General features: G+C 43.3%; 1 protein-coding gene across 1 annotated transcript in view; it reads right to left on the reverse strand.

The window, feature by feature from the left end:
* Window positions 1–522: 522 nt before the first annotated feature.
* Window positions 523–20,075, reverse strand: part of MAB21L4 (mab-21 like 4) — a 68,159-nt gene continuing 48,606 nt past the window's right edge. The window contains exons 3-5 of the mRNA XM_029616931.1: window positions 14,417–14,570; window positions 12,543–12,899; window positions 523–3,364 (exon numbers count right to left, since the gene is read on the reverse strand). Coding sequence (XP_029472791.1) covers window positions 3,272–3,364; window positions 12,543–12,899; window positions 14,417–14,570 — 604 coding nt within the window. The 3' untranslated portion in view covers window positions 523–3,271. The remainder of the gene's footprint in view (window positions 3,365–12,542; window positions 12,900–14,416; window positions 14,571–20,075) is intronic.

Genomic DNA, 20,075 nt, shown 5'->3' on the forward strand with positions numbered 1-20,075 from the left:
AAGTGCAGCTGCATTAGTAAGTACAAGCAGAGCTGGGCCTATGAGCCACTGCAAACTTACTAATTTCAGTGACCCCCAAACCTTCCTCCTGCAAGGCTTCCTGTTACCATAGAACTAACACTGATTTCAACTACTAATGCTGGTGGTGCCTAAAGAGTGCTGCCATTCAAGGCACTTGTGACCCCCCAGTGAAGGTTTTATAAGTCTATTTTGGGAAGCCATGACCTAAGAGGTAAATAGTGACTATACTCTCTGAAGTGTTGTGTCCCTTACACGAAGGTCATTCAGGGGAGCTAAGTATACACTGCAACCCAAATAACTATAAGTTACAGATAGGCAACTGTAAGGGGAGATGAGAGGAGGATAATTATTACTGAAGAGACCTGCATATCAAGCTATATGCATGGAGATGTGTTTGTAAGAAAGTAATTGATATAGGCTGTCTTTAAAGGGGCTTTACTGTGAGTGGACATTAAGCATACATCAAATAATAGACCAACACCGAAATTGTATGAATATATATCAAACTTTATAAAACTTTTAAAAATTTAACAAATTTTAAAACTATTTACAAATTTAAAAAAAATCACAAGGGAAGGGGTGGGGAAAATCTAGGAACTAAACTATTTTCATAAAACATAAAGGCCAGGTCCTGAAAGGCCTAGGGGGCTGGTGGCGATCGTGATGGCCTCATGGCCATCATCTTAAAAGCAGTTGTGTGGCCTTCATGAGCCTGGGCTAGTCACTCCACGACCACTGAGGATGTCAGAGACCCTGCCTCCTGGCCTGGAGCGGGAGCCCCAGTCACTGAGGCAGCTCCTGTGGAAGTCAGATGCTGTGGTGGCTCATTGCCTCCATCATCCAGCAACGAATGGGCAGCCTCAGGATCAGCATCCCAAGGTCCCGGGGCAGAAAGGGGAGGAGGTCCTACAGGAAAGGAAAGAGGGATAACGGAGGCAATAGGCCTGGGGCCTCCACTGGATGGGATGGCAGTTTTGCTGCCACAGGGTCCGTGGTGGCTGCTGATGCTGCCCTGCAATGGTCCTGTTGAAGCAGGAGGGACCAGGGCCTTGTCACCATTGTTGTCCTCATCCTCCTGCCATCTTTGCTTACATATTACTATTTTTGGTGCATCACAGCTCAGCAATAGAAGGATTCTGCTTTGGATGTCACTTGGTGGCATGAACCCCTTTGGCATTTTCCTCTTTGATCAATAGGGAACAATAATTATGAAAAAAGCAAATTCCCTTTTAATCAAGTATAATAACACAACGATGAATGTTCAACCACACAGAGCCATAAATTATTTTTATATAATGTATAGATTTAAATACTTTGATGCAATTCATATATAGAGAGAGAGTTATTGACCATAATTCATCAAGGACTTGTCCCACAAATACAGACTAGGAGAAAATCCTCAATGAATCTGGCCCTATATATCATTACTATAAGCAAACACAAAGTATAGAATACTGTAGTTGATAAACACACAAATATAATAAAAAGGAAGATGACAAAAAGAAACAGCAGATGTGTATAAAGTGTGTTTGTTGGTGAAAGTCCATGTTTCCAACTTGACTTCATATTGATCAAAAGATTTTAATCCATTCTTGGTTTCCTCCTCCTCCTGTGGACTTCCCATTCAATTGGAACCAACCTCTACTGGGCTATGGCTTTATGAGTAATCATTTGCAGCTACACAGTGTGCTTCTCCATTGTATTAATTCCCTCATAAATTCATCAAGCTCGGCCAGTGTAGTGGCAGTCTTTTGCCAGAGGCTTCCCAGAATATGTGTATCATGAGTCTAGCCACTAGGTGTCATCATTGTGCAATGGAAGGAGGAAGGTGGCATACAAGCCAATTAGAAATAGAAATGACTGGGATTCCCTCCCCAAGAAGGCTGTGAATACAACTTCTGCAGCATTCTTTGGCCCCAGGGAAAAGAACCAAATGAAACTCCACCACACGAATGTGATATCTATAAATTACTCCATACAAAACTCACACCTTCCAGAAAAAAATATTTTTGTATTTTCTGTTTTTAATTTTCTTACTTAAAAAAAAAACTTTTTAAATTTCTGTTGAAAAAATTATTATGAAAGGGGTTGTTGGCTTCATATATAATCAAATTACCTCACGGTAATACACTTCTTATTGTCTTTATAATCATTAACTGCCAATCTCCTTCCAATATATGCTGAAGTATTTATTTTTTTAAAAAAATAAACAAAATTGTGCACATATTTATCACTGCTCATGATCATCTCTCCAAAAGCCTTAATTTTGAAAAAAATAACAAGCAGCACAGAACATCTGAGTGATTGAAGAAGATCGACATCCCCTGATGAAAGATTGGTTGTCTGAAACGTGGCCTTGTTGGGAGAACAGCAAGCCTTTTTTTGGTTACATCACTTTAGTGCGTGTTGTGTGTGTTGTGCTTTCAAGAATAGCCAAGGATAAATATAAAAGACTTTTAATGATGCTAAATATGTGTACAATTTTTTTTTTATTATTTGTAATAAAACAAATGATTTTTTATATAGTAAAGTACATCAGCATATATTGGAAGGAGGCTGGTGGTTAATGATTATAAAGACAATAAGAAGCACATTACCGGGAGGTAATTGGATTATATATGAAACCAACAACCCCAGGGAAAAGAAGCCACACTTGGAAACTGAACTCAGCTCTCCTGCATAGCAATGCACAGCAGCACGGAGCCACCAGGTCCACCTCAGTGCTGGTTTTTCTAACCCTCATTGTAAACAGAAAAGGGGAATAGCCAGGGTGCATTTGGAAGGAGAATTAAAAATCCAGAGTTGGAGGAAGATTTCATGGTACTGTGGTTGCATTAACAATTCATGGCATATATCAGAATCTCATCCCACGTGTTATAAATAATAATTGTATAATAACCTTTGTAAATATTGTTGTATAAAACAAGAAAAACAGTGTAGGTATAGTCAATAAGACAATAAAATGGGTAAAGAAATGACCAATGGCATAAAGTTAACAAGCAGATGAGGACCATGTGTTCGGCTTTCTCTTCTGGTTTCTTCTCTCTGTTTACTTGTCTAGGCACGCAGAATATTCTTAAGTTGGCATTCTAATCTGTTATAATTAAGATGTTTCCTATTTGTGAGCTGCTGTTCTATGCCTTTTCAAAAAGTTCCTGGAAACTTCCAGGTCGCTAATTTTTGCCCTTAAAAATGATTAGGTTGACACTGTGGAGCTTGTGGTACGGAGGGTTACCAGAGTGCTTAGGGTTCAGTGCTGGTTGGTCATATTCTTCTTGATCTTTGACATGAGATTTTGCATAGCAGAGATCCGATCCTTATCCTGAATGTGGTAGACCTGGAACTGAGCATCGGAAAAGAGTGGAGACATTGAGAAAGAGATAGAAACAGAACAAGTAAGTATATAAACGCTTAAAACTCAACTTCACATAGCCTTCCTCACTTTTATACAAAAATGACAAGTCTAAAGCTGCATTTCCTTATTCCCACAAGATTCTTTGGACTAGAAATACTACAGCATTTCTGTCTAAATGTAAATTGATTAGTATATCTGGCTCTCTAATGTTGGTTTCACCCCTCCTGCATTGCTGACACAATAAGAATTCTACACCAACATTGAATATTCATTATATTTTCATTCTTTGCATTATTAGGGGTAGATTTTAAGAGGCGCGCGAACAGCCTACTTTTGCTTGCGCATCAGACTCAAGCAAAAGTACGCTGGATTTTAGTAGATACGCGCGGAGCCGCGCGTATCTACTAAAATCCTGGATCGGCGCGCGCAAGGCTATCGATTTTGTATAGCCTGCGCGCGCCGAGCCGCGCTGCCTCCCCCCGTTCCCTCCAAGGCCGCTCCGAAATCGGAGCGGCCTTGGAGGGAACTTTCCTTTGCCCTCCCCTCACCTTCCCCTCCCTTCCCCTACCTAACCCACCCGCCCGGCCCTGTCTACCCCCCCCCCTTACCTTTGTCGGGGGATTTACGCCTCCCGGAGGGAGACGTAAATCCCCGCGCGCCAGCGGGCCTGCTGCGCGCCGGGCCGCGACCTGGGGGCGGGTACGGAGGGCGCGGCCACGCCCCCGGGCCGTAGCCACGCCCCGTACCCGCCCCCAAAACGCTGCCGACACGCCCCCGGAACGCCGCGACGACCGGCCCCGCCCCCCGACACGCCCCCGACACGCCCCCCTCCGAGAACCCCGGGACTTACGCGAGTCCCGGGGCTCTGCGCGCGCCGGGAGGCCTATGTAAAATAGGCTTCCCGGCGCGCAGGGCCCTGCTCGCCTAAATCCGCCCGGTTTTGGGCGGATTTAGGCGAGCAGGGCTCTGAAAATCTACCCCTTAAAGTATATTAGTAAACACTGGAGAAAAAAAAGAAGATGGAGCCAAGAAGAAAAGAAGCACACAAAGTGGGAGAAGGAAATAAAACTGGAATATATAAAGAAGCAGCAAATGTGGTTTTAAAATTAGACAATATGGTAGAAGAAGAAAACCAGAGAAGAAGCTGATGGAATTTCAAAATGGGCGCATGAGCTAGTGAAATTACAAACCCAAATTAAACAGGGAATTTAAAGAAACAGGGTTGGAAGATTGGAGGATGAAGTGTTAGAGATGCCGTTACATCTTGAGGGGAGAAACGTGTGGAGATAGGAAAGCACGGGAAAATCCTTGCAAGGCTGGGAGACAGATGAATATAGAATGGTGCAAATATCCCAACTCAGGATTGCTGACCTTTTAATTGGGATTTTTCTGGTGGGGAGTCAGCAGAATGTGATCCTGGACTGCAGTAATAATCCACAATTGCATCTGGTTTGGTAGAGCCATTTCATCATCATTTATCAAATTAACATTTATGATGTTAAAAACCATGAGAGGAGGTACATAGCACTGGATACATTTTAAGAAAAAATGCAGCAGAGTATTTATTTAAAGTCACTTGAAAATAAACAAAGGAATCTCATTTTTCCAGCCTGTCCACAATTGTCTTGTGTGTTTAAGTTATGCACAAAAAGAAATAGTTAAAATGTGTAACCTATCATTAAAATCATCCATTGTACCTGAAGACTGGAGGGTGGCCAATGTAACCCCAATATTTAAAAAGGGTTCCAAGGGTGATCCGGGAAACTATAGACCAGTGAGCCTGACTTCAGTGCCAGGAAAAATAGTGGAAACTATCCTAAAGATCAAAATCATAGAGCATACAGAAAGACATGGTTTAATGGAACACAGTCAACATGGATTTACCCAAGGGAAGTCTTGCCTAACAAAACTGTGTCATTTTTTTGAAGGGGTTAATAAACATGTGGATAAAGGTGTACCGGTAGATGTAGTGCATTAGGATTTTCAGAAGGTCTAAGAAAACTAAAAAGTCATGGGATAGGAGGCGATGTCCTTTTGTGGATTACAAACTGATTAAAAGACAAGAAACAGAGAGTAGGATTAAATGATCAATTTTCTCAGTGGAAAAGGGTAAACAGTGGAGTGCCTCAGGTATTTGTACTTGCACCGGTGCTTTTCAATATATTTATAAATAACCTGGAAAGGAATACGATGAGTGAGGTTATCAAATTTGCAGATGATACAAAATTATTCAGGGTAGTTTAATCACAAGCGGATTATGATACATTACAGGAGGATCTTGCGAGACTGGAAAATTGGGCATCCAAATGGCAGATGAAATTTAATATGGACAAGTGCAAGGTGTTGCATAAAGGGAAAAATAACCCTTGCTGTAGTTACACAATGTTAGGTTCCATATTAGGAGCTACCACCCAGGAAAAAGATCTAGGCATCATAGTGGATACTTTGAAATCTTCAGCTGAGTGTGCTGCAGCAGTCAAAAAAGCAAACAGAATATTAGGAATTATTAGGAAGGGAATGGTTAATAAAACAGAAAATGTCTGTATCGCTCCATGGTGAGACCGCACCTTGAATACTGTGTATAATTCTGGTCGCCGCATATCAAAAAAGATATAGCTGCGATAAAGAAGGTACAGAGAAGGGCAACCAAAATGATAAAGGGGATGGAACAGCTCCCCTATGAGGAAAGGCTGAAGAGGTTAGGGCTGTTCAGCATGGAGAAGAGACTGCTGAGAAGGGATATGATAGAGGTCTTTAAAATCATGAGAGGTCTTGAACGAGTAGATGTGAATTGGTTATTTACACTTTTGGATAATAGAAGAACTAGGGGGCACTCCAGGAAGTTAGCAAGTAGCATATTTAAGACTAATCAGAGAAAATTCTTTTTCACTCAACGCACAATTAAGCTCTGGAATTTGTTGCCAGAGGATGTGGTTAGTTCAGTTAGTGTAGCTGGGTTCAAAAAAGGTTTGGATAAGTTCTTGGAGGAGAAGTCCATTAACTGCTATTAATCAAGATGACTTAGGGAATAGCCACTGCTATTAATTGCATCAGTAGTATGGGATCTTCTTGATGGTTGGGTACTTGCCAGGTTCTTGTGGCCTGGTTTGGCATCTGTTGGAAATAGGATGCTGAGCTTGATTGACCCTTGGTCTGATCCAGCATGGCAATTTCTTATGTTCTTATTGTTCCATAACATGGCAAACCCTTTCAAAGAAGTTAAGCAAACAAACATGCTTTTGTATGAATAGGTCTTTCTGTTTCTGGGAGGTCATCAAAATTGGTCCATTAGCAAGAATTAGAAAACTTCTTTTAATCTGACCAAAGTTACCAAGACTTGGAAATTCAGGAGGCAGGTAGCTAGATTGTGTGAGGGAGTAACTGATTTTGGAGTATGTTTCAGTAGTTGCATCTATGCCATTTTTTCCCCTGAGATTTAAGTATTTTAGTACTGCCACCTGTGATTTAAATCTATTAAACAATGCCTGTTTGAAATTCTAAGATTGCAGACAGGGTTTCTGATCACAATCATAGATCACATATGTTTTTGTCCTTATCTACTTTGGATGGAGCGATACTTGCTAACACTAATCAAGAAAAAAATTCTGCATATTTTAATTGATAATAAGTTAGAAAGCTGCCTGTGAAGCCACAGGGCAGCAGCCAATGCTGGGCACATGTTAGCATGCTTTTAACTGAGAATTGACAAAGGGATCTATTAGGCTATGCCTTCACTGTCTAAAGTGCTTGTTACTCCAAATTTAGGACAGATAATGCGATAACATCATAAATGTTTTTACTGCACAATAAGCATTTCACATCATGTCCTAAACATTTACCACATCTATTAAAATGTGATAAATGTCATTATCACGCTCATGGTGTTATCATGGCCACTTATGTAAATATATGGTAATGAGCATGCTTCTGAAGAATAATGAGCTATGTAAGCATTTCACCCTCATGTGGGAGATAAATGGTGCAGTATTTATCATGGAATAATTAAATCAAGAAAAACTAGCCACTTGAAGAGTGTTGTTAAGGGTAGATTGTATGAGGGAAAAGGCCTATGGGGCCGATGCAATATGCCCAGCGCACTGTTGACATGCAGTTAGACGCGGGTAAAATAGGCACTAATCAATCTCCTAATGCAATAAGGGGATTAGCACCTATTTAACGCACGTCTAATGCAGAGTGAATGCAATAGCGCTCTTCACATGCAAATATATGTGAATGAAGCTATTAGGCATTCACTCCCGATGCAAAAAGAAAAATGTGCGTTTCCGATGCACATTTAATCTGCCAGGAGCAGGCATTAATAGATGTGCGCATCAGAAAAAGAATAAAAGAAAAAGAAAAAAAAAATTGACGATCGGGCCCATTACAAAAACCGACGCCGAATTTATCAGCGTCGGTTCTCGGGGCTGTCCGCCACTAAGGAAAACCGACGCTGATAAACCCGGCGTTGGTTTTCGTGACTACTAAAAACCAACGCCGGGTTTATCAGCGTTGGTTTTTGTGACCGGCGTACGGCAGTCACAAAAACCGTCCGGGTTCGCATTAGCAAGGATGCGCTTGGGTTGCAAGCGACCCTAGTGCATCCTTGCAAACGCAACTACCTAATTTAAATATTGCATGACGCCCCCCTTTGGGGCACCATGCGCGCAATAAGAGAGTGGGCGCTGACTGTTCAGCAACAGCTTTCTACGCACCTTTATTGCATTATTACGTTTGACAAAAAGACTTATTTCACTAATGTGGAGTCTTTTACTGTTCTCTGACTGCAGCAGGAGAGGCAAAGGGAAGGAGACAGAGAGAGGGAAAGGAAACTGCACCAGCCGACGGTGGGGACCTGCAAGGCTCCTCCCTTCAGGTTGCACCAACTTCACCTTGATCCAAGGGTCCAAATCTTCAACATATTGCCAAGGCCATGGATTTGATGAATGTCACAGCTTTGCAGGCCATCCCCGATCTGGCACACAGCATACAGGAATAGCAGAAGTTTCTGGAACACCCGGTAACATCAATGGAATGGCTCTCTATATGATTAGATGCTGCTACGGCTTCACCAGTCTCACTACCTACTCTGCCAGTATCTATGGCACTCAGCCGACCAATACCACAGCTGCCATCTCCACCCCAGTACGCCGGGGACCCCAAGCAATGCCGTGTGTTCCTAAACTAATGCTAAATCCATTTTGCTCTACAGGCACCACTCTTCCTGAATGACATAATTAAGACCATATACATTTTCTCACTCCTGGATAGCAAAACCCTGGCTTGGGCTTCTCCCCTCTGGGAGAGTACTGACATTCATGGAGGTGGCCAGTAGAATCTTAGTGGGGTCAATAATATTTCTGGGAAGCACTGGGATGTCCTTGGTTTGAAAAGAGCAGAAGCGTGCATCCGCCTGTAGATTTTTGAGAGCCGGGTGATATCGTTCAAAGTCAAAACAGGCAAGAATAGAGACCAACAAGCCTGCCTTGCATTCAACTGCTGAGCATGGTCAAGAAGTTTGAGATTTTTATGATCCATATAAATCATAATACGGTGTTGAACTCTCTCGAGTAGGTGGCGCCTCTCTTCAAGAGCCAGTTTGAAAGCTAAGAGTTCTCTGTTGCTGATGCTGTAATTGTGCTCTGCAGAGGAAAATTTCTTTGAGAAGAATGAACAGGGGTAAAGAACTCCTTTAGAGAACTGTTGACTTAGAACTGTGCCTACCCCCATGTGGATGCATCTACTTCAAGGACGAATGGAGGCAAGGCTTTTTCAAGAATGCATCCTTAAATTCCTGGAATTCTCCTATAGCTTTGGGAGGCCAGTCTCTAGTAGTGACACCCTTTCGGGTGAGGGCTGTAAAGAGCGCTGCTACAGAAGAGTAATTTGGGATAAATTGCTGATAATAGTTGGCGAATCCCAAAAATCTCTGCAGTACTCAGAGCCCCATGGGGCGAGTTTAGCCTAGGATGGCCTTTACCTTCTCGGGATCCATATAGAATCCATCACATGAAACAATGTATCCCAGGAAGGGCAGTTTCTCCTTTTCAAAAAGGCTTTTCTCTAGCTTGGCGAATAAGTTGTTTTCTCGCAGGTGTTGTCCCAACAATGGATACTGAGATCCCAAGAGAAGATTAGTATGTCATCTAGGTACACAACAACACAAATGTAAAGTAAAGCTCAAAAAATGTCATTAACCATTTTTTGGAAGACTGCAGGGGAATTACATAGGCTGAAGGGCATAGCTAAATACTCATAATGCCAGTCATATATATTAAAAGCAGCTTTCCACTCGTCACTGGCTTTTATTAGGACCAAGTTGAAAGCTCCCCTGAGGTCTAATTTGTATTTTACCCTATTCAACTAAATCTGCTTTGGTGGCAGCAAGTACAAGAAAACATTGGGGGATTATGGCTCTAAATCCAATTTCCTCTGAACCTCCCCTTATTATGTATAAAAGGGGTAAAAATATTAGAAATATGGTGATTCAAGCTGACTTACCTAGATTGATTAATGAAGATCTACACTTTGAAATTTCAGGACATACTGTGTGTAAGAATTGTGATATTTGTGCAAATTCCTTGACAGGTCAAAATGGGAAGATCCACAGTCAAAGAAGACCTTTAAACGTGCACATCCTACAAATTGTAATACATCTAATGTGATCTACTTTATTAAATGCAGTTATCCACTTTTGTATATTGGGAGGACATCTCGTTCATTGAAAATACGGATAAGGGAACATCGTAGTCATCTTCGTTTAAAGAAAACAGAAGCCCAGATTGTGAAACATTGTCTCCAATATAACCAAATCTTTGAGGATCTCTATTAGACGGTTATAGATTCAGTAATTCCTACAACAAAAGGAGGAGATATTGCTTCCTTTTTGAATTTGAAAGAACAACAATGGATTTATAAATTGAATACAATTGCTCCATTGGGAATGAATGAAACTTTTGATTGGTATACCTTAATCTAAGATCTTCTTTTTTGTTTGGCTGGAATTTATAAAGCCTTCTCTGATTGGCTGTATTCAAAATCTTGGATTTTGATTGGCTCTTTAAGTATCCTTTTGATTGGTCTTTTTTGTAATAAAACATGGAAGAGCCAGAGTGTTTGTTTGTAGACGTCATCTTGTTGTGAGAGGAGAAAGAATGAAACATTTAATGCCGAAATATATTGCCCTTGATGAAGGATCGAAATACGTAACACATCCTGGTTGTGAGAGGAGAAATAGTAAAACATTTAATGCCGAAATATATTGCCCCAATGAAGGATCGAAATGCGTAACACATCCTGGTTGTGAGAGGAGAAAGAGTAAAACATTTAATGCCGAAATATATTGCCCCTGATGAGGGCATCTCATGGCATGATATAAATATTTCCATTAGTGTCTCTATTTAAAAAGAAGAAAAAATTAATGAAATCATATGCATACACTATGGCAAAAATAAGTAATTTTTCCTCTCATTTGAAAGTATTTTAGAAATTTATGGGACTATAAATGATAAAAGGAAAATATATACTAAAAATCTTAAAAAGAAATTCTGTGTTTTGTGGACATTTTTGTGAGACCTATGATTTAAAATAAAAGGAAAAATCGGTTCACTGGATAGTCCAGCCAAGTTGGGTGAAACTGTCCTTTAGCGATTAAAGGTTTCCACTTCTGATGGTCTCTTCAATAGCTCTGTTACCCTTGGTTATTTTTTTAATAAGCCATGTATGAAGGTCTCCTAGCTAAATTAATTTTTAAAAAGGGCTTTCTATTCAGCATTTATAGACTTTATGGTGTGATTTTGCCTGTTATGCAGTCTTCCAACCACTAGAGGCCCCCGAGGAGCTGCTCCTACTCTCCAGTTATAGCCTCCATGATCCCATGACTCAGCAGGACTCTGCCTATTTAACCCTGCCTCTGGCTTTGTTTACTGCCTTGTCACTGAGTACCCTAGCTCTCTGCTTGGTCCTGTCCAGCCTTGGGCTGCTCTCTGGCCTCCAGGCCTTCCAGCCTTGCTTTACTTTGGCATTCTGCTTTTGCTTTGACCTGTGGCCTTCTCAGGCCTTCTGCCCTTGCCTTGTTCTGGGCCTTTCTGGCCTTCTGCTTTAGTCCTGCCTGGTGTCCTTCTCAGGTCTGCTTTCTAGTTTTTTGCCTTTTGCTTTGGTGTTCCTTGTTCTGTTTTGTCCTGTCCTGTCCTTTCCTGTTCGGTTCTGTGTGTTCCAGCCTGCTCCAGTGTTTCATGCCTGCCTCTGACCCTGGTCCTGCCTTAACTTGGTCTCCAAGTCCAGTCTGCACCTCAACTCCAGCCACAGTCTAAGTTCTGCCGGCCACCAGAAGCAAAGGGCCCAACCTGCGGGGGAGGTGGCTGGTACAGGCCGAAGATCCTTAATCCTGTCTGTGTCTGTCCTGAAGCCCTGACCTGCCCCTTTGGAGGTTCACCAGCCCTATCCAGGCCCACACTTTAGATTGGAAGAAGGCACACTGTTTTGATAAGTATTATTTTTTGCATCAAAAAGTTTAGAAAAATTGTGCTAAAATGTTAATTATCATAGTTATAGAGTCAAGTTGAAAAAAGACCCAAGGTCTATCAGGTCCAATCTTTCTCTGATTGCCTTATGGCTAGCTCTATATCAGGGGTGTCCAACCTTTTCATGTGAGGGACTACATTGCAATTTTTTTCTCACTCATGGAGCTAGTGAGCAAATTTTGGAAAGATAGGGCATTAGAAATTTATCTTAGTGTTAATTCAAATACAAAAGGTGTAATTTTCTTTATTGGAGCTAATAGCAGGCTTATAATTGCAGCTGCATCATTACAATCATAGGTCTCCTCAAACACAAGATTTTTTCTAGCCTGGCAAGCATGCCCAGTTCAGCATTTGAAGACCAGAATTCCTTATCTAGATTTTAGTTCATCTTTGTGTGAGCTGGAAGAAGTCATTTCATATTGTTGTGTTAGTTTACTCAGCTGAAATTAGGTAATAATGATATTGGCATTGCTCCTACTTACCTCTCTCTTATTCAATGTGCAAGATGGAATGCATGGTTCTCCATGTATTTCTGATATTGAAGAATAGTAGCACCCAGTTTGGATGAAAGATGTTATGTAACTAAATTTTAGGGTGAGGAGTCGGTATCCCTTCCCACCCAACTTCTACCCATGATACTGAATTACCTTATTAAGTAGGATGTCAAAGTAGGGAGTATCCCAGTAGATTCCATCATTAGCAGGGAGTTGCAGTAATGTCTTGATGCCATTTTCTACCCGCTGACTGCTTTTAGCCACCTGATGAGTGATGTGAATTTTCAAGAACTGCTCAGGGCTATTGGCAAACTCCTCCACTTTATTGTACAAGGAGCTCAGTTCTAGATCTACCCCTTGGAAAAGATTCCGATCTGGATACAAGAAGTCAGGAAGATTTCTAGTTGCCAAGCCACAAAGTAGGATCACTAGGAGTCTATAGACAGAGGCTTCCAGGTCATCCCAATCCTCAGGGGAGGGAAACAGTTCTGTGGCCCAAAAGAGCACGATCTACAAAGCAAGAAACAGCGATGTTGATGTAAAAAATATGAAACAGGAGTTTATAAGTAAAGAGAAATGATTTCACAAATCTCCGGGTACCCACAGTACCAGATTGTGCTTGTACCCTGTGATAGCTATTGTTAACTAGTGCATATCGGAGCTCGCCAACCATACTGAAGGGCAGAGACTACAGCATATGATTTCATGATAGTTTGAAATCCAAAATGAGTCATCCACCAATTGATGAGATTATCACATGCTACGCAGTCTTTCTCAGTCCAATGAAAGGAGCTATGATGAGAATTTACCATTTTTTAAATATTTAATACTATTATCGCTGAAATACTTCCCTCTGTCCTTTCATCAAATTTATATTACAGTTTAAAAAATGAGGGATTAATCAAACATTGTCAGACAGTATCCTGTGATCATGCATTATAAATTCCTTTACAGCTAAGTCAGCAGGTTATTCAATGGCATGTCAACTATAACAGGGCTTGACAGCACCATAATATGTTTTATTTGCACTTGAACCTACACGTAAACATAGATGAAAATTTGTAATTATGTTTTTCTGGCTCAATAATTTCCTCCTGCTCCATTTTTAACTCAGTTGAAAATGATCTGTATTGGTCAACAGTGCCATGCACCTTCATTCATAACTACCTGAATGTTTTCCCCTTTTTTTATAACCTTTTCTAGCTCAGTCATTGTAATGACGGTGTTTGGCTGGGCAATTATTGTAATGATGTTGATTCACTCAGGTCATAGTTACATGTGCATCTTAAATCCAGCCAGTAGGTGTCACCATTAAGTAATGTCTGAGACTCCCACACTATGGGAGTCTCAGACTCCCATAGTGTGGGAGTCTGAGATGCTATGCGTGCTGCCACTGTAGTATGCCCTGGCCAGCCAGTAGAACCTAGATTTTGTGCACAGGAGTGCAAAGCATGACCACTGAACTGGTCCAGCCAAAATTTGTAATTTTCTTATTTTAAAATCAAAATCAATGATCTTTTAAAAAACATTTAATAAATTCAGTAACCTAAACCAAAATGCTTATTAAAGTATTTTAATTCATTTGATCTTAGTGGTACTCTGCCATTGACCTCATGCCAAATAGCATACTTGAGGTGAGTGTTGAAATTATAGAATGCTTGCATGCCCTGCCAAGATTCTTTTTGGCATAAGAGTAGAATCACTTGCACTCTTAAGTAACAGACATCTCAACTTTGTTTAGATGTTATTCTCAACCTACAAATGCTCTAGAGATTTACATATGAAAAAGGTTGTTACATGCTAAATTTCATTTCCTTTAATTTTATATGAAAGACTGATACTCTTGAACTTTTGTCTGCTCTCATGATTTTAAATTTACTCCTCTACATGACCAAACAATGTCCATATTGTTGCAATTTTAACTCCTGTCTGCCTTACTACGGCTTCATCATTGTTTACACAGGATTCTATAGAATTTTCAATAGTACATAGATTGGAAAGGGTTAATGAAGCTCAGAAAAAGTTACCTTCAGGTGATAGAAGGAAAGCCCCTTGCTTTTGCCTTCTTCTTGCCAGTGCTCATTATTGACCCTGTCCAGAATGGAGAGGCTGTCCAGGCGGTGGCCTGCAAGTGTATCCACAAAATCAAATAGTTTCCTGAGTAGCTGATGGGAGGAGTATCTGAAAACCAGGAAAAAGAAAATTGTGCTAGCCAAATAAAAAATCCTTTCTGCCTTATTGGAATTGGTATGGAGTCCAATGAATACCTGCAAGTTATGAAAGGAATATATTTATCCAATGGAAGGAGATGATTCGACAGAGCATTCAGATTAGTTAACACTCGCCCCATGAATGCATATACATATGTTTACAATTGCAAAGGTGACATCATATATCATGTGACTGCACATTAAAAAGCAAAGCATAAACCATATATAGAAATTGCTTTGCATATGAATTTTATTATCTATTTTATAAAAATTACAGCTTACTTCTGGCAAATCATTTAAGCCAGTGGCTTAGAAACTTATAGTAAATTGTTTTCTCCCTGCTAGCTAAGGTAATTTAAGTAACAAAGGAGACAGCTCCTGGCCATTACTTTTGAAGTCAGAAAATTCAGCACAACTGGGGGATAAACAAATGTCCTTTTGAAAGACAACAGAAGGGCACTCAATGTTTGTTTATGATGGGCACTTGAGAGAGCTATATTTCCCTTTGAAGATTTAATAAGTGGGCGAAAATAGTGTCTTACAATTGAAAATTAAGAAATATGTGATTCTATTGGCTGGAAGTCATTTTCTGGTCAACAGCAACACCATGCAGATACTACTGGAAAGAGGGATGTTATAAATAACTCTCATCTGAAACAGCAGGCTTTACATCAGAGCTTGTTGTAAGGGGGTGCCCAAAAATACCCCTTTCCAGCAGTATTGCCCTTTATCTTTATGGCATCAGTGACCTCAACAGGTCTGCTATGCTAGCAATGTGAGTCAGAGCTTTCACTAGACCTCGCCTCTATGCATAATGTCAGTGTAGTATAAGGTGTGTTAGTGAAATATATCATTGCCCATCAGGAGGGGTTGTAAGGATGTATAAAATTCCTACACCCATGTAATGAGGGGGTGATGCAGAGGGAGTGAAGGAGTGATGCAAGAGACTTCAGGACTTGAAGTCTGAAAGAGGTAACCATCTTTTTGTAGAGTGGTACCATTGGACTTGTGTCCCTCCATGGAGAAGGCCTCAAAAGGAAGATTGTGTCAGAAGGGGATTTCTGGAGAGGAGTGACAGTCTGATCCAGGGGAAGTGCTGGGACCAAACAGAGAGGTACTCAGATCTTGCTGGGCAGAGAAGAGTGAAATAAAAGGCTAGGAAGAATACCTCTGTTGTCCCAGGAGAGAAGTGAAAAAGCTATAGCCTGAAGAAATGTGATTTCCAGTGAGGAGAAGCTGCTCTACTAATGGGAAAGGACACTTGTGAGGGTTCTAAAACAAGGAGGAGTTTTCTACTAGAAGCTCATCTAAGAAGACAGAGTGGAATGAGGAGGGAAGGTATCTTCCATCCTAACAGGAAATGAGGGTGCCTGTACCTGCAAACAGCTGTATGGGAGTATGCTGAATATCTTTTTGTCTAAGAGTCTGAGATCATTTTTTGTGTGCTATAATTCTGAATTTTAATTTCCTGCTCTATTCACCAGCAAATAGAGAGTAGGATTAAATGGTCAGTTTTCACAGTAGAAAAAGGTAAACAGTGGAGTGCCTCAAGGATCTGTACTTGGACCAGTGCTTTTCAATATATTTACAAATGATCTGGAAAGGGATACAACAAGTGAGGTGATCAAATTTGCAGATGACACAAAATTATGCAGAGTAGTTAAATCTCAGTTGGATTGTGATAAATTGCAGGAGTACCTTGCAAGACTGGAAGATTGGGCTTCCAAATGGCAGATGAAATTTAACGTGGACAAATGCAAAATGATGCATTCAGGGAAAAATAACCCATGCTATAGTTACACCATGCTAGGTTCTGTGTTAGGCATCATAGTGGATAATACATTGAAATCCTCGGCTCAGTGTGCTGTGGCGATCAAAAGAAGCAAACAGCATGTGAGGAATTATTAGGAAGGGAATGGCAAATGAGTGCAGTGCTGTACAAATGCATCTACTAAGTCATACACACTTTCCAACAGGTAGATCTCAAAATCAGCAGCTATTTGTTTATCAACTGAGGTTGGCAATGGGTCCTTCCATCTCAATGTTATTCTTCTAGCCAAGGTAATGATAGTATCGACAATATTCAAATTTGATCCTTTTAGGATAGTATTTTAAAAAGAGAGTACTAAACAATGTGTTGCGCGCCCCATCCACGCCCGGGCCTGCTCACCTCGCTAGCTCCTCTGCAGGTCACGGGTCGGCCTCCCCAGCGGCAGCCATGAGTTCCTCCAGGCCTTGGTGTCCCGCGGTAGCGGTCGCCGGGCCTTCCACTGCGTACCAGGCCTCACGCTGGAGTTCGGCGTCCTCAGTGGCGTTGGCTACGCGCGTGCACACGGATTGCCCAGCCTCTTGTAGGGCCATGGGCGGGTCCTAGCTCCGCGGCGCGCCCTGATTGAACGTACGATATAAGGATGTCCTTGCCTGCACTTCTTTGCCTTGGCAATTGGTCGGCACTGTACGTGTACTAGTTTTCCTCCGTGTTCACAATCTTGTTCCAGCCTTGTTCTAGCGTCCTACTGTTCCAGTGTCTGTCCATCCTGTCTCCCCAGTTAGTATCCTCGGACTGTCTCTCTGTAACTGATCTCAGCCTGCTCTTTGACCGTTCTGTTCGCTGCCTGGATCCTGACCTCTGCCTGCCTTGTGACCTCGTCTGACCTCTGGAACCTGATCCCTGCTTCATTGACTACTCCTCTGATTGATCCTCGGAATCTGACTCCGGCTGCCATTGACCACGTCTCCTGATTCTGACTTTGTCCCTTGCCTTGTCATCACCTACGCTGTACTGGCCTTCATTGCTTCTCCAGACCTACAGTATGGAGACTGTCCGCGCTCCCTTGTTGCTCATGGGCAATCCTCTCTACTACCTCTCTGGGAGATCCTGCAAGGCCCTCCTAAGTCCAAGCGGCCCGAGTCCCTACAGGCTCCACCCGGGGGGCCATGGGCTTCCAGTGGTGAAGCTCATACTAGACTCTGTCTCTTCCTGTGCTCCACGCCCTGGGGGCAGGTGCTTCCTGGTCCCTACCAGGGAGTCATTCTCCACTGCTCCAGGACAAGGGTCCACCTCCAAGTGCAACAGGTTGCCAAGGCTATGGACCCAGAGTCTCCTGCCTCCAGGGTCCTACCAGGTTTGGCTGCCACAGTCAAAGAACATCGCAGGGCTTTGGAATCGCTAGCCTCTTTGGTAGAAGAGCTTCGTTCCCAGCTGCGAGATACAGCTCTGGCCAATCCCGTGGGCCTATCGGCCTCTATGCTACCCAAAGCATCATTGGCACTCCCTGCAGCTCCTCAATACAACGGGGACCCACGCTCCTGTCGTGGCTTCCTCAATCAGTGCTTCATGCAATTTGTACTGCAATCCTCCTTGTTCCTGAAGGAAACCACTAAAGTGACCTTCATCCTTTCCCGCCTAGAGGGAAGGCTCTTGCATGGGCCTCTCCATTATGGGAATGCTCTGATCCCATGCTTTCCAAGCTATCCGAGTTGTTGCTCTCTTCAAGCAGACCTTCAGAGACCCAGGCTGCCAAGCTGCAGCCAGCCATAATCTACTCCACCTCCGTCAAGGGTCACGGACCCTCTCTGAGTATACAGTGGAATTCAGGACCCTGGCTACTGAGCTCGGGTGGCAAGAAGATTTTCTGCAAGCCATATTCCGAGATGGACTCTCCAGCACTCTCAAAGATGAACTCTCCGTCCGAGAGGCTCCCACGTCTCTAGAAGACCTGATTTCCCTCACCGGGAAGATCGACCATCGAGTCTGGCAAAGGTGCCTAGAAGTAAAAGCTTCCTGCTCTCCTACACCACGTCCCATGCATGTCCAGAGTCCTCCAGCCAAGACTCCATCACCACCACCTCCCGTGGTGGAACCCATGGAGGTGAACCATGGGCGACTGTCTCTGACCGAATGTCTCCGGAGGAAGGAGGGTCTTTGCCTTTACTGTGGTGCTTCCAGACATCTTCGGCAGTCCTGTCCGGTCCGTCTGGAAAACTGCAATGTCTGAGCCCGGCGGAGGTCCCGAGATTAGGCGCTACTGTCACTGGCCCCCAACTCCTGCTTCCAGTCTCTCTGAGCATCGAGGCCCACTCCTCCTGTTGATACAGGAGCAAATGGAAGCTTCATCATCTATATTGTCAAGCTTCTGAACATTCCTCTCCAGCCATTAGATGTGAGCCTCCGCATCACTTCCATTCAAGGAGAACATCTTCCAGAGCTCATCACCCATCGAATAGTGGCTGTCCGTCTTACCATGGGCACTCTCCACGAGGAGGGTATGTCCTATGCGTTAAAACGTTCCACACATCCAGCCATCCTGGGGCTGCCCTGGCTCCAGGTCCACGAACCCCAGTTCGATTGGCATTCCCTGCAGTTGGTGCAGTGGGGTTTCAAATGCCAGAAGACATGTCTACGTCCAGTATCTCCAGCTGTCTCTGTCTTGAAGTCTACCACCATATGGGGCGGATTTTCAAAGGCCCGCTCGCGCCGGTGCGCCTATTTTGCATAGGCCGCGTCGCGCGTAAGTCCCAGGGCTTTTGTAAGGGGGCGTGTCGGGGCGGGGCCTACTGACACGGCGTTTCAGGGGCGGGCCGTGGCATTTCGGGGGCGGGCCCGGGGGCGTGGTCGAGGCCTCCGGACCAGCCCCCGGGACCGGAGGACGGAGTGGGGCTGCCGGCCAACGCGCGCAAAGTTACGCCTGCTTCCAGCAGGCGTAACTTTGCCGAGAAAGGTAAGGGGGGGGTTAGATAGGGCCGGAGGGGTGGGTTAGGTAGGGGAAGGGAGGGGAAGGTGCGGGGAGGGCGAAGGAAAGTTCCCTCCGAGGCCGCTTCGAAATCGGAGCAGCCTTGGAGGGATCGGAGGCAGGCTGCACGGCTCGGCGCGCGCAGGCTGCCGATTTTGCGCAGCCTTGCGCGCACCGACCCCAGATTTTATAAGATACGCGTGGCTACGCGTGTATCTTATAAAATCAGGCGCCTGCTGCGCGAACAAAAGTATGCGCTCGCGCAACTTTTTAAAATCTGCCCCTATCTGGTTTGCCTACCCAGTATGCTGAATTCGAAGATGTCTTCTCGAAGCAGAAGGCGGACACTTTGCCTCTGCTACACAAGTTGAATTGCTCCATAGAACTTCTGCCGGGCATGATGCCTCACAAGGGCAGAACTTATCCATTGTCTCATCCAGAAACCCTAACCATGTCTGAGTATATCAAAGAGAAAAAGGGTTCATTCGTCCCTCTGATTCTCCCGCTGGAGCAGGCTTTTTCTTCATCATCAAGAAAAAGGATGGTGGTTTACGCCCTTATATTGACTACAGAGGGCTCAACGCCATAACCCGCAAAGACCGGTACCCCCTGCCCCTTATCAGTGAGCTGTTTGACCGCATTCAAGGGGTACGGATCTTCACCAAGTTGGATCTGAGGGGTGCATACAATCTGGTACGCATCCAACCTGAAGATATCTGGAAAACCACATTCAACGTGAGGGA

Source organism: Rhinatrema bivittatum, chromosome 9, assembly GCF_901001135.1.
Source record: "Rhinatrema bivittatum chromosome 9, aRhiBiv1.1, whole genome shotgun sequence".
In the NCBI taxonomy this organism is placed as follows: Eukaryota; Metazoa; Chordata; class Amphibia; order Gymnophiona; family Rhinatrematidae; genus Rhinatrema; species Rhinatrema bivittatum.